We start from the raw sequence: 15,292 nt of genomic DNA, 5'->3' as shown, positions 1-15,292 counted from the left end.
TCTCCTCCGAACATCTAGCGCGAGCTCAGAACCTGGAGGGGAATCCTGGACCAGCAACCTGACTCCGTCGGCACCGATTGGCTCCTGCCTCGGACCCCGCCCCCGAGGCCGAGGCGGTCATTTCACCGGGACCCGCCCCTTGGCCCTGGGAATCGCCTCCTGGCAGGCCGACTGTGCCTGCCACTCAGCCCGAGTGGCGGAGGCTCTCGGCTCGGAGCCCCGCCCCCTCCCCCCTAATTGATATTATTGGAGTGTGGAGCAAGCGGCCGGTCTGCAGTCGGAGACTTGCAGGCAGCAAACACGGTGCGAGCGAACAGGAGTGGGGGGGGAAAATAAGAAAAGCTAAACGTGGAGCAGCCGATCGGGGACCGAGAAGGGGAATCGATGCAAGGAGCACAATAAAACAAAAGCTACTTCGGAACAAACAGCATTTAAAAATCCACGACTCAAGATAACAGAAACCTAAAATAAAACCTGCTCATGCACCATGGTTTTTCAAACTCGGTACCCTTCATGGATTATTTTATGCTACATCTGGCTGCTCCGCTTTGCACACACGGGGGAGGCGCAGGCTGCGAAGGAAGGTAAGGTGATGGGAAAGCAAAGTTTGTTCTGACTTATTTATTTAGCTGTCTACCTGCACAAGCCAGCTCGTCCGCGGCGCCGCCGGCCGCGCCTCCGGCGCCGGGCGACCCTCCCCCGCCAGCTCCCCGCCCCCTCACCGCTCGGGCCGCTCCTGGCGGACCAGCGAGCGAGAGCCGGGGCTGCTCCGAGCCGCCTGCAGCCCTGTAGCCTGGGGCCGTCCATCCGACGGGTGCGGGAATTCTGGCGCGGGCAGTCTGGAGGGCGTGAGCAGCAACGGGGGTGGGGTGGGGTTGGAGGAACGGCCGGCGAGCTTATTTCTTAGTACCTCAGGCGGGTCACATCTCTCTCTAGCTCTGTCTTCCTTCTCTCCTTATTCGCCTTCTGTGGGAGCTGCGGCCAGAGTTAGGTTGGAGACTGGGAAGTGCAGCCCCTACCGTCTTCGCCAGCCCGCCGGCGAGTGGCGGGAGCCCGGAGCCTTCCCAGAGGGACCGAGACTTCGGTGAGCTCGGAAAGCTCGGGTTACTAATGAAGTGCTCACTGCGTCGGAGGCGGCGGCGCGGTCCTGCGGTTGGCGCTCGGCCGCCAGCGCGGAACAATAACGCCGCGGAGGTGAAGCGCCGCGTGCGGCGCGCGATCCGCGGGCCTGGGATGTCTCCATTCAGCGCGCGCTGCGCGTCAGGCCCAGCGGTCGTGGGGGCAGCGGCAGCCCAGCGGGCTTGGTCGGGCGGTGGAGGCAGGGGGCGGGCTGGAGCTGTGCAATTTGTAAAGAGATGCCGCTTGGGCGACTCCAAGTCCCCAATTATTTGCCCCGTAGTCCAGCAATTGAGAAATCCGAATGGCCAAACCTTGCCAAAGACCTGAACCCTGAGGGTTGGTTCTGGTAGGAGAAGGCAGGTTTTATTTGGCAAGCTATTATAGATAAGCCTGTATATGTTATGTTTTCCTTCTTTGAACCTTTGACAGAAGGTAAAATACCTTTCGGTGCCTGTAGTTGGAGCTGGGGAAAAATAAACCCTAGCCCTGGAAGTCTCTTGCTTTTGAGCTGTGTCACAATCCCACCCTCAACTCCCCCTCATCCCCTCGCCCTTGGTCTTTCAGGCTGTGTATGTAAGTTTCATTTTTCGATCTCTTAAAAGCAGAAGAGAAATAATAACTTATTCCTGATATGTAGAGGGAGAGGAATCTGTTTTCAAATTTAGGTCATGGTGGTTATCGGGCGGGGGGTTGGGGGCTTACATGTAGGTCCTTGATTCATCTATTTCTGAAAACTTAGTGCGGCTTTTCTTTATTCTCATCGTGCACCCCTCTTAGTTCACTCAAGCCCCCCTCCAGCCCGGCGCCACATTCTAGTCCTTCATTCATCCTGACCTTCTGACCCCACTTTCCACATCTGCAACCTGTATAGATGCTGAACCCATTCAGAGAACCCCGTGCCTCCAAGCTGGCGGTTACATGTTTGCAGATGGACGGACATCTGCTAGAAAGGCACACACATCCCCTCCAAAACCACATTTCTACTCCCCTGACGTTAGCGATCAGAAACCTTCAGCCCTGGCATCCTGTGATTCCTCTGGAATAGCGGACCAGAGGAAAAGTTTTCACCGCCGCGGCGAAGCCCCGCGCGCGAACACACGCAGACTCGGGCTGGAGTTTGGGCTATAAATAACTGCATCACTAGGGGGAGAGGTTCCTGCAGCCAGAATGTCTAGTTCGCTTTGCTCTTCTGGGTGCAAGCTACGTGAAGAGGATTCTGATTCTAGGAGCCTGAATTCTTTAGATGCAGAAGTGAGATATATAAAAGGCGCGGGGGCGGTGGGAGGGAGGGTGGTGATCGGTGGCTGGCTGGCGGCGAGTGCGCCCGGCTTCTAGGCGGCGACGCTTCTAGGGCGCAGCGGCGACAGAGAGCTGGCGTTCTAGGAGCCCACAAGCCCCGAGGCGGCCCGCAGTACCCAAGGGCTAGCGCTGGGAACCGCTTGGAGCAGGTGACGGGCCTCCTGGGGCATTTGGGGGTGACTAGAGAAAGATAAGAAACCCCCTTCCCTCACTTTCCTTGTGCACGTTCTCTCGGGTAGGTCAGTTATCATCGCTACAGGGAGCGCGTGTCAGACTGACGCTTGGAGGCAAAGTGCAGCTGCTACTTTTTCTCTCCGTAAAAGCCGCCGCCGCCGCCTCTTCCTCAGAGGAGATGCTTCCCGAAAGCCACTCTCCTCTTCCCGACTCCTTCTCGAGCGAGGGCGCCACTGGCTCCCTGGAGTGCCCAGGTCTGGCAGAGGCGTAATGGATGCTTGGGGCGGCTGGCGCGCCAGTCTGGCAGTCCCCGCTCCGCCCCTCCGACGGCCCCGCCCCAGCCCCGGGACGCCAGCCTTTGCCCACGCGGTCCTTGCCTGGGTGAGCCAGGGCGCGCCCCCAATCTAGCCCCTCTCCCATCACCTCTCGGCCCTCACAGCGGGGCGCGGAGCCCCGGAGTCCCAGGCCTGGTCCCCAGCGTCCGGGTGAGCCCAGGGACTGACTGCACCTTCGCGGGCGCAAAGGGAGGTTGGCACTCTGCTCCGAGCGGGAAGGGAAACGCGCTCTCTTGAGGGTTTAACCAGAGAGCGGACCGAGCAGAAGAGGGACGCACTGATCACTTGAGAGCGGCTTCTGATTAAACGTTCTCGGGCCGGTTTCTGTTTTGTTTTAATTTGTTAGTTTGTTTCTCTCTTAACTTGTTGGCCGTCACTGCTCTCTGCTTAGGTCCTTAGCTTCCACCCCCAGGCTGAGCTGAGGGGTTGCAGAATGGCAATAAACGGTAATCTCGCAATGTTTATTTCACACTCGGAAATGACCCAAGAAGGTCACCTGGATTTAAAATCCTGTTGTCTATATTCAGCACACAAGAAAAATAAAAATAAAGCATCTCAAAAAGAGTAGAGTACCTGGCCACCCACATTGTTTCCTTGTGCTTCATCTGTATTGTTGAGGATAAAAATTAACTTTAAAAATTACTTTTTATATAAATTCGCTAGTCCAACGATTTATCAATGTTACAAGCTGAAATACAAATTGACATTTTAAAAGTGTTATGTGTGTGTTTCTCATTTGAAAGGGAGTCAAATGTTGCTGATCAAGTTTTTTTTCTTTTTTTCCTGTCAAAGTCTCCCTGAGAGTCTTAAGTGTAAAACACTAAACAAAGAAACAAACAAAAAATCCTAGTGTCTCTATATCTATTTTCATTTACAGTTAGTAACTTTGACTAGTGTGAAGGAATTAAACACATAATCAACTGTTCCTTTAAACACATAATCAATTGTTCCTTTGTTTTCTTATCATAACAGATTTTTCTTGTTTTTCAAATACATACTTTTATCCCTAGTGATTGGGTTGTATAATTATTAAACGTTCATATAAGCATGTATTTTAAGTCAAAATTTTAACATTTTGCTGAGACTGATGTTAAGCCTATTGACATACTTAAAATATGTTGAGTATTATTTCTGGACAAATTGATGCATTTGTCAAAATGGTGTAGAGTCAGATAAATATTTTTAAAGTGTAAAAACTCATGTAACTCTGAAACCAGCTTGACCAAAAGAATGAGTGCTTTAGAAGAGAGTAATTGTCCAAAAAAGAAATAAAAGATATCACATAGAAATATTATGTTATTAATATGTGATATTCTAATGCATTCTCATATTGATAGTATCAGGAGCATTTATAACACTTTATATACATATTAAATGCATTATGCTTTTTGATAGCATAAAAGTGAAATACAACTGTTTAGAAGTCAAGTCAGAGTTTATACCATTTTAAGAATTAGCTATCACTTTGAAAATTTAGAAATTAAAAAAAAAAATGCTGAAAAAACTGATGTTTGACTAACCTGAATAAAAATCTTGCAAATAATAGGCAATTTAGTTTTCTGATAACATTGCTTAACATAATTTTAACATTTCTGTATTCATTTTAGGTTAAGACAAGACACTCTATGTGAAAATTTTTTTTAAAAGATAAACTCCAATTATCAAAAGACAATAGAAAATACTGCTGGCAGAATGTTATGAATTAATGACGGATCAAAAGTAATGTAGGAATTATACCTTATTATGTTCGTATGTTCATTATATTTGACAAAGTTCTAACAGCTCAATGGTTTACAAAACTCTAATATATAGTTACTGTAGAATTAATATACCACATATAAAATTTCTACCCTCACTTTTATTCTAATATTGCATTTTAAGATTTATTTTAATATCGTAATTAAAGAATAGCAAATATAATGTTGGTGTCTTAGTATCTTTTTTCCTTTAAGGAAGTGGAATATACATGTATCAGGAGGGTGTTCATATCATTCATTTACATAAATAACTACATATCTTAAGTCATAAAATGATAGTCATATAAAAAGATTCACCTTAAAAATGTTTACATGTGTACTTTGTGCTTAAGTGTTTCATGTAACATCTGGACATACAACTTTCTTTTTCAGTACTACTGCTGGATTCTAAAGCACAACAAACAGAGTTGGAGTGGATTTCCTCTCCACCCAATGGGGTAAGTTTTTTTCATCATAAAATATCACTTTATTTTTAAAAATAAGAAACAAAACGTTTCCCTTCCCTCCAGGGTAGTTATTCACATATTTCATGTATAAATTGTTCAATTCCAAATATCTTGTCCAATATTATGTTATATTTATAATGAGACATTGAGTACTCTGATTAGAGAAGGTATACTTAGAACTTGGGGAAATGGAAAAAGCAAAACCTCGTAACCATAGTCTTTTGAGTTCTTATTGTGTGGAATAATACCTCAGGGTCCAGGCTATAAATGCTAACTAATTACAGCAAACATTCCTTTCACAAACTCACTTAAACCTCTTTAGTTGCTTTATATTTCTAGTATAATCACTATGTCAGTGGTATATAATTCTTTAAAACAGTAAGTAATCAATCTGTTTTCCTCTTTTTGAAACAGTTCTGGCATCATTCAAAATGTACTTTGAAATATCACTATGTTCAACTATTTGGTGCACAGTTTGCTATAACATAATATATAGATTCTCCAAATTTATATTATGTACTATCCGCTGTTATTTAGCAGAAATTATGGCAAAACCTGCACATATTACAATAAAAATCTGCAACAGATATGAGTGACAATTGTCCAATAATAATCTACCAAAATATTAGTAAATCTTTAAAAATACTAACAATTATTTTTCATACGTAAATACAGCTCAGTATCCTTGTCTTCAGGTCTTATTTTTAATTGTGAGAGAGGGCACATTCTTTATTCCTTATCGAGGAAGAGGGCTCTGAGAAAGGAGAAGATACCCTGTTGCTATTTAAGTTTATCTTTGGCACCTTAAAAAAAAATCTGAAGTCAAAAGTGTGTGGAGTATAAGTTATAATATAAAAACTGTAGCATATTTTGCAAAGATAAGAATGAAAGTTTGAAAGAGATTGTTGAGATCATGAAATCAACATGTCAGGAACTGAAAGTTTAAGAATGTAAAATATAAACAAAACAAATCTGTTTAAAATACAGTTTTCATTAAATTTAATTTTTAAGAGATTTCTTTCATGCATATTGTGGTTATCTGTATTGGTTATGATAAATTATCAACAAATGACAACCATTTTACAGATTAAATATAAAAATTCCATGAGTTGGAGGTATGAATATAATACCTTTCTTGAGAGAAGTGGTTTCTGTGAGTAAAATAATATATGTTATAGACAGCCATTCATGATAAAAAATGAAACACCTTTCTTGCCAATGACAGATGTAGCCCATTTTCTACCATCCATCAATTAAAACAAATAGAGATAGAGGATGGTTTTCTCTCTGAGGAGAAGTAAACTGATATATGATTGTAGTATTTCATCCATGTAATATACAAAATGACAAATTGTGACTGTCAATGTTATCTTGGACTCAAATGGGCATTTTGTCAGTCCAAAGTATCTTGAGTTAACAGTTAACCCTGCATATCTGTAGACATCAACATGTAATATTAGAAAACAATTGATTGACGATATTTTCTATATTTGTGCAATAGATTAGTTCACATATGAGTAAATACCTAACTGTAAAGAAAATGTTCCTGAGACATAAGTTTTGAGAAAACATTTCTGTAAACATACTATAAAAATGCAGTATCTGAATGAAGACATTTTTCCCAATGGCATCATTTGTGGAAATGTTCATAATGTCTTAGAAAGTGAGATAATAAAACAATAGTTGTGTTAAATGAATTTATGTAGTCTCAATTTTGTATTCTACATCATAGTTTTCCTGAAGCATTCCCCTCTGGAATAAAATTTTAAGTAAAAATAAAAATTAGTTGGGTTTCACGGGTAGTAAAATTGATTTTTCTTATACAGAATGAAAGAATAAATTTGTTCTTGAAGTTAGATAAAGGAATTCTTGGGATATATTCTTTTAAAATAGCTTTGGTTTCTTCAAACTGGAGAGTTGTTAAAAAGGAACACATTTATCTTTGGAGCTTTTGATTTTTTGGTATATATCATTACTAGTTTTACTTCTTTTTGTAATTTCAGTCTAATGAAGAGACTGAAATCTACCCATCCAAATGGATGCATTTGGTTATATTTGGCTGATTGCCATTCAGACTGTAGGCAGCTAACTGAAACAAAGGGAAGATATGCACACTGTTAACTAGTCACAAATGCCAGCTGAACTGAGTAAAAACTGAACATTAAAATGGGTTCTTTACTACATTTGAGTACCTTTCATGATATTAGGCAGTGTATAACAAAATCATACCAAATATGTAACATCACCAAAGAAATTTCTGAATTGTATTATATAGCTAATTTGTCAGTCTTGTTAATTTTCTAAGGACTAGTTTTAAAAGTATACATTAATGTTGTACAGAACATTTAAATAAATCAATACTCAAATCAGGTATTTTAAATAAAACTCTTTACCACATGATTTTTATTTTCTCATCTTCTTTTCTTGAAACAATAGTTTAAATATTGTATGCTATGCAACTTTGGACTTGAACACAAATGTTTTGTATTTGGCATTTTTAATTGCGGAAATTAATATTAACAGATGACAATTTCATTATTAAGACATCATAAATACAAAGTGGGAAATTTTTTAATAATTGTAAGAAAAAAACATATACTACTATTCATTTAGGCTTTTAACGCTCCTAGGTGAAATGCTTTTATTGATTAATGAGTGGCAGAGAATATTATATATGGTTTAATAGTTTGAAATTGTTGCAAATTCTGACAAATGCACTTTTTTTTCCTTTTTTGGGAAAATATTTAATATAGATTTGTTTGTAGTATACATTATATCAACATATAAATGTACATTTTTAAACGTCTGATATTTTTCCTGTCAGAAAGTGACTAAATATGATCCAGCATGCAGATTTGCCATGTATATTTGATTGTCTATTGAAAGCAATTTATTTATAAAAATGAATCATACTCTTATAACTACTTATTTATAGTTATGTGGCTTTGTGTACAATATTATATATAACACTGAAATAAATAAATAGCTCTGTAAAATGTTACTTGCTTACATCTCATTTTGCAAAGATTGTAAAATATTCCGAATTATAAATATCAACATGTTGTTGAATACTTTTACATTTCAGAGTACTGTTGGCATTTTCTTCTTCATGTTTTTAAGTACTCTGTAATCGTAAGTATGATATGGACACTTAAAATGTCAACTGAGTTATCGAAAATCCTGCCAGGCATCCATACGTATATACTTTCACTGGTAATTTAAATAATTGTGAGCTTTAGTCTATAAAAATCTCAATGAAGAACGTATACATAAGCAAAGATGTAAAAATAAAAACACTAATATACTCCCAAAAAGATAATCTCAATGAAGAACGTAAACATAAGCAAAGATGTAAAAATAAGAACACTAATATACTCCCAAAAAGATATTAAACAAAATGAAATATTTATTGTATGTATACACAAAGCAAGCAGCGTAAGTATGTTCCACCTCCAGGATGAAGCAGAACCTGGAATCCTGCATTCTCTGGATTATAGTTTTGCCAGGATAGGAATCAACCTAACTTTTTCGAAGATCCACGTTTGTGAAGTACTTGCACTTTCAAAAGCAAAATGTTATTTTTTGCTGAATGCCTGATGTACTTTTTTCAACTTTTGCAGTGGGAAGAAATTAGTGGTTTGGATGAGAACTATACCCCGATACGAACATACCAGGTGTGCCAAGTCATGGAGCCCAACCAAAACAACTGGCTGCGGACTAACTGGATTTCTAAAGGCAATGCACAAAGGATTTTTGTAGAATTGAAATTCACCCTGAGGGATTGTAACAGTCTTCCTGGAGTACTGGGAACTTGCAAGGAAACATTTAATTTGTACTATTATGAAACAGACTATGACACTGGCAGGAATATAAGAGAAAATCTCTATGTAAAAATAGACACCATTGCTGCAGATGAAAGTTTTACCCAAGGTGACCTTGGTGAAAGAAAGATGAAGCTTAACACTGAGGTGAGAGAGATTGGACCTTTGTCCAAAAAGGGATTCTATCTTGCCTTTCAGGATGTAGGGGCTTGCATAGCTTTGGTTTCTGTCAAAGTATACTACAAGAAGTGCTGGTCCATTATTGAGAACTTAGCTATCTTTCCAGATACAGTGACTGGTTCAGAATTTTCCTCTTTAGTCGAGGTTCGAGGGACATGTGTCAGCAGTGCAGAGGAAGAGGCGGAAAACTCCCCCAGGATGCACTGCAGTGCAGAAGGAGAATGGTTAGTGCCCATTGGAAAATGTATCTGCAAGGCGGGCTACCAGCAGAAAGGGGACACTTGTGAACGTAAGTAATATGTCCTTTTAAAACTCTACTGTGTCTTTTTATAAACATTAATAGTTACTTGAATAAGTGAATCTGCTCTGTACCAGAAGCGCAAGTCTACTGATCTTAAACAAAGTCACCGTTGAACTTAGTGATTGCCCTACGGTAGCATCTGCACTAAGTGTATATAATCAATATGGGTGATAAAGATATTTGTTACTAAAATTTAATGTGTCCTATGCTTAATATGGAAGTCAATAGTTGCATTTTGGGCTATGGAGTTGAGAGAGGAGTCTGGGTAGTTGAATTTGTAGCCTGGCAAGACTGAGGTGACATTTAACAGGATTTAATGAGATGCCATTCCTCCTGTTTTTAAACCCATATTGTCTGGTCCCTTGAGTAGCAGTAAATAGGAGGTTAAGAAGGTTGTGAATAAGAGCTCTAGTGACAGGCAGGGCATAAACGAATACATTTATAAACTTTTAGATTTATCTTATATAAATACTGTAACTTTGATACAAAATTTTTCAAATTTCACTTACTAAATCTCTGTGGTTACATCTGCGAAAGGTGTGATTTTTATTTTTGGACTAAATACAAAAATGACCACATTTTTGTGGAAGTGGGCCAAAGTAAAGTTTTAGTTATTATAGTACATCAATTGCATGTTTTGAAACAATCACGTATGAATTAGTAAACCTTTTTCTTTGTTTTATAAAACCATTTTTTTTTCTCTTTCCTAGCATTATATGGCTAAATATTTAAAAATGTTTCATGTGGGCCTTCAAGATTGATAGATATTGTTTCTAGGTTTTATGAAAATAAATTATAAAGTTACATTACTAGTGTCTCTTTTTAACTTATGATATATAAAACATAGTACATTTAAAATAACACTTATATCTATATATATATATTTTATGCCAAAGCCAGAAGCACAGGCTTTATACTTGCAATTCTTAGTTGAGCTAAAGGGGACCACTGATAATAATAGCTATTATAACTAACTTTTATTGATAACTTAGTATATGCAGACATTCCTCCATTTCCTTTATATATGCAAGCTTATTTAAAAAGGTGGGTATCATTATCATTTCTATTTTATACAATAAAAAAAGAGGATATCAAAATATCTAGTTACATTAGTAATATTTGTCTAAGCTTACCTTCAAACTTGGGACATTCTGACTTTAGAGCCTGGGCAACAATATTGCCCTAGTTTCAATCACAAAGCAAGGAGAATCCTAGGAAATAGAATTCATGGCTCATAGTGTTTAGGTGCCTCATATACGTATGTAAATTGGATTACTTCCCCATAAAATTCTCATTCTAGTAGAATATTTTTAAAATTAAATAATTTTTTTAAAAAATTTAGACCTGTGCTATACAGTACTGTACCCAGCAGCCACATGTAGCTCTTAAGGTTTTGAAAAGTGACTATTCTAAATTGAGATGTGCTGTAAGTATAAGTTACACACTGGATTTGAAAGCCGTACTGCCAAAAAAAAAAAAAAAAAAAAAGTAACATATGTCTTTAACCATTTTTAAGTGTTGATTACATGTTGAAATAATCATATTTTAGATAAACAGGGCTAGAAGATAATATTAACATTAATTTCAGCTGTTTCTTTTACTCTTTTTTAGTGTGGCTAGAAATATTAAAATTGCATTTGTGGCTCACTTTATATTTGTACTGGATATACTTTTCAAATGGAGTAACTGAGCAAATATCTTTTTCTGTCCTATTCAAAGAGTTAAATACTTCATGTGGCTGGCTGCTAAGCATGTAAAGTGCCTATGGCTCTGCACTCAATTATCATCTACACCAGAGGTGACATTGTGAAGTGAACTCTGAGCAAAACAAATGGAGATGATACAGGTTCAGGTCCCATAGGCCAGTTTAGCAGTCTCCTTTTATGTCCCTGAAGGAGTCAAGCCTGTCTCCCATTGTCCTCTTTCCCTTTCCCTCACTGGCAGTATTTCTAATTGAGTAGAAAATCTTGCAGTTTCCATATATGTGGAAATCAGAAACTGATGAAGATTTATCCCTGCTTGTAGGCAAAATGCTATTCCAATGGGTAAGTATAGAAATATTCTCAGTGATGAACTGATCAATTCAATGAAACGCAATGTTCCTATTGACAAGAGGTTAACAGCTACTTGAAAGTGATGGTGGATTCAGCAGTAACTGTTACAAAAAATTTTAGGAACATTATTGCACTTTAGCTGTGAAAGCAGCAGTTTCAATATTATGCAGATCTTGATTGATATGACAAAGGAACTTAAAACTTTTACACAATTAAAATGGGAAAAATAACAAAGCAGAAATACGTATAAAGGTATACAGTTAAATTTATATGAGAAAAGATAGGAAATAACATTAAAGGCCCTGTGTTTTAAAGGTTTTAAAGAAGATTACAGGTTTTTGTGGCTGTTGTTTCACTTTTTGCAATTTAACTCATTTATTTGTTAAGAAAATGTGCTTTCCACATTTATTCGTAAGAAAATGTGAACAGGAGCTGCTCGAGTTTTATGCTTCTAATTATAGAATTTAGTAAGAAAAGCAGTCTTAAACCACAGTAAGTAGATATATTTATCATGAAAAATAAACCTCAATTTATTTCAAATGAAAAAAATCATCTCATTAAACATGGTACTATAAAATTACTTACATTTGTCAAATTTAATTGGAAGAATTGAAACATTTTACTATCAAAATTATTGTTACCTGTAAACTATACCAAGGTTTTTAAAAATAAAATAAAATTACTCCACTATCATCTTCATTAATTCTGCCTCTGAATACTTGAAATTAGGTGTTAATATTGTAGTAACAGTTCATTAAAAAATAAAAAAAACATGGTTAAAGGAGGCAAGACGCCGCCTTATGGTTTAACTGAAAGAATATGTGTGCGTTGTTATAAGTCAAGTAAATTGCTTATGGCATAACTTTCTTAATTTTTAGCCTTGGTAATGTTGACAAAGGAATTAAATACCTTCTACTTAACCATGGAACTATGTTCATTTGCAAAAACACTTCCCTCCTTGGCGTAATTCCAATGCATTGCTGCAAAAGTACTTGCCTCTGGAATCACTCCAGGCTTGCCTTTATAGTATTCTTCCTGTTTCCTTTCAATAATCCTGTTAAGAGTTTGAAAACAAATTCCAGTCCCATATTGAGGAAAACTAATGTGTTTGGGAGAGGATGCTAGTGAGTCCCTAGCCAAATGAGAGTGGTTAGCCACTTAAAGGCAAGTTTATCTGGGCACATTTTGAAGTAGCAGCCTATTGTGATGTTTGCTAGAAGACAATATGAAATATGAATTACTATAAAAAACTGATTGTTGGTTCGAACAGTTGATGTAAGAGCTTCTCTTCATGACTGAAAAAATAGCTCAATTTTGAAAATCAAATCCTTCTCAAGTCTACTAATATGTGGAGAACTTCTGTCCAATTCTTAAACATAGTATTTTTATGAGGGCATCTCTTTATATTGATTTAAGAATTTATAATTTCATTTAGTATACTTTTATTGTCATTTTTTTAAATTTACAAGTTACATAACAACTTTGCAAACTAGTCAATATATTTTCTTAGATTAAAAGTTACAGTTATTTTACAATTGAGAGTTATTTTAAAAATATTTACACATGTAAATATTTTGGGAAGACTAATAAAATAAATCTACTGAAATATATTTCAATTTTTGTAACTTTTGTACAATTTTATTCCATTTAGAAAATAGAATAGTGCTTGTCAAAGTGTGGATCTGGATATTATAACTTGGATTTGCATAGGCAGTTTGCAGTTTATATTGAACAGTCACATTCAGTTTCTCATTTAAACCTTACCACATCACTAAGATGTGGAAAGTATTATTATTTTTCTCTCTCTTTCAACGTATGGAGAAACTGAAGCTCAGAGATATTAATAAGTAACAAAATTGGGTAAGAATTCAAAAATTTTGTTTACCAATTCAAGTCTTTTTTCCCCACACCACTACTTCCCTAAAATTTGTTCTGGACTTTATCTAGTAGATTTTAGTTACTAAAAAACTAATAAAACTTTATTCTATGTAGGGTGACCATATGCCCGATATGCCTGGGATAATTGTTTTTTTAATTAACACTGCTTCTTTTTGCTTTGAAAAATGTTTTTTCTGATTTGGATGATAATCCTACTTGCACAAAATTCTTCTCATTTGGAAGTAAAAAATTCAAAGACATAAGATTTACATGCACATATATCAGAATATAGAAATGTGATTTATTTGCATTACTTATATTGCTTAATTTAAATTTTTTGAAAGCAAATAAGTAAAATTTTTCTTTCTCATGATTTCATGTAAAGGGGAATTCAAGTAATCATACATTTATAATTTTTATAAGAAATTTTACTGATAGCTGCTTTTTAATAGTTTCTATTAATGTTAAGAGGTCTATTATTATTTTAATAATATATAATTTATGAACATATGTATAATTTAATAAATGAAACAATACGTTCAATTTTATAGCATTAAGAATATTTAAACTCTGTTTCTTGATCAACTTTTTTGAAAACTACTTTATTTTTGCAGACAAGTAGCATGCAATTTGTACCATGAAATTTTCATAACAATTGAGTCTTTATATAGTATTTATAATCGTGTGTGTGTGTGTGTGTGTATATACATACACACACAGAAATGTAGGAAACACCAGTGGGTTAATAGCTCAGATGCTACAGTCAGTTTCAAAATGCTGCTTTCACAACTTACTAGGTGCATAAAGTAGGACAATCTCTCTAAACCTTAATTTCCTTAAGTATAAAATGGGGCTAATAAAAATAGTACCTCCCTCATAGGGTTCTTGTCAGTATTGAATGAAGTAATGTATGTACAAACCCTAAAAATAGTATGTGGGACATAGCAAATAATCAATGAATGCTTATTATTAATAATACAACAAGGAATTTGCTAAGTAAAGAAACCTCATGATGATGAACAAATGAACATATATCTCACAGGCCACAAATAGTTAAATATCCTTTAATCAAGTAATTTCACACCCGTTAATTTATCTAAGAAGGCATTTCATTAAAAAAAAAATCTTTTACGTAATCCTTTTTTTCCACTAACAGTGTATGTAATTTTAATTATTGAAAATAACCCAAATGTCCAAAGTTAAGGCATATCACCTTGATTGAACTTAGTCTATAAAATATCAATGATGCTATAAAGGCATTTTGAATTTGTATTAATAATTTTGAATGAAAAAACAAAAATTTGTATAAAATGATGTTTAGAATTATGCAAAATATACATAGGAAAAAGAATAGATGATAGGCTAACAATGAATGTATCCATGTAGTGGAATTGTGGGTGATGTTTTGTTCTGTCTATAATTCAAAACATCTTGAACATTAACTTTTATTTTTATACACTATAATTTTAAGTTCTAAGTAACCAGGTAGCTTATATAAAGACAACTTGAATTATATCTTCAAAATATGGGTTTTTACATTAAGTTGGTTTCTGTATAACGGGGCTCAGGTACTATAGGAGTAAATGGCAAGTATGGTTTAAATTATATAAAAGGTAGAAGATATTAATAGAAGGCATTCAATAAATACAGCTCATAGATTTTGTTCGTTTTTAGTTGTTAATAGATACCAAGTCCTATTTTAAGTACTTGCATGTATTAAGTAATTTAACCTTAAAGGGAGGTGTTACTAATTTAGTCTAATAGAATGAGACTGTTATTACCCAGTTTAAAAGAGAAAAAATAGTCTTACTGTAAAAAGTATCTCTCTCTCTCTCTAAACATGTATATATATGATTATATGTATACATATATATGGTTATATATCTTATATAAGTTTTTATGTATATAAATTCATGAATAAAAACAAT

At 36.3% G+C, this 15,292-nt stretch overlaps 1 protein-coding gene across 6 annotated transcripts in view; it reads left to right on the top strand.

Annotated features, from left to right (window-relative positions):
* Positions 1–243: 243 nt before the first annotated feature.
* The window catches only part of EPHA7 (EPH receptor A7), a 185,983-nt gene continuing 170,934 nt past the window's right edge, over positions 244–15,292 (top strand). For 4 of the 6 annotated variants that reach the window (XM_025382589.1, XM_025382593.1, XM_025382591.1 and 1 more), the window contains exons 1-3: positions 244–584; positions 5,057–5,121; positions 8,751–9,420. In XM_025382589.1, the coding sequence (XP_025238374.1) occupies positions 488–584; positions 5,057–5,121; positions 8,751–9,420 (832 nt within the window). In that variant the 5' untranslated portion in view covers positions 244–487. The remainder of the gene's footprint in view (positions 585–5,056; positions 5,122–8,750; positions 9,421–15,292) is intronic. The other 2 variants (XM_025382592.1, XM_025382594.1) reach the window with 1 other exon arrangement.

Source organism: Theropithecus gelada, chromosome 4, assembly GCF_003255815.1.
Source record: "Theropithecus gelada isolate Dixy chromosome 4, Tgel_1.0, whole genome shotgun sequence".
Classification (NCBI taxonomy): Eukaryota; Metazoa; Chordata; class Mammalia; order Primates; family Cercopithecidae; genus Theropithecus; species Theropithecus gelada.
This window is presented reverse-complemented; position numbering and strand designations above follow the sequence as displayed.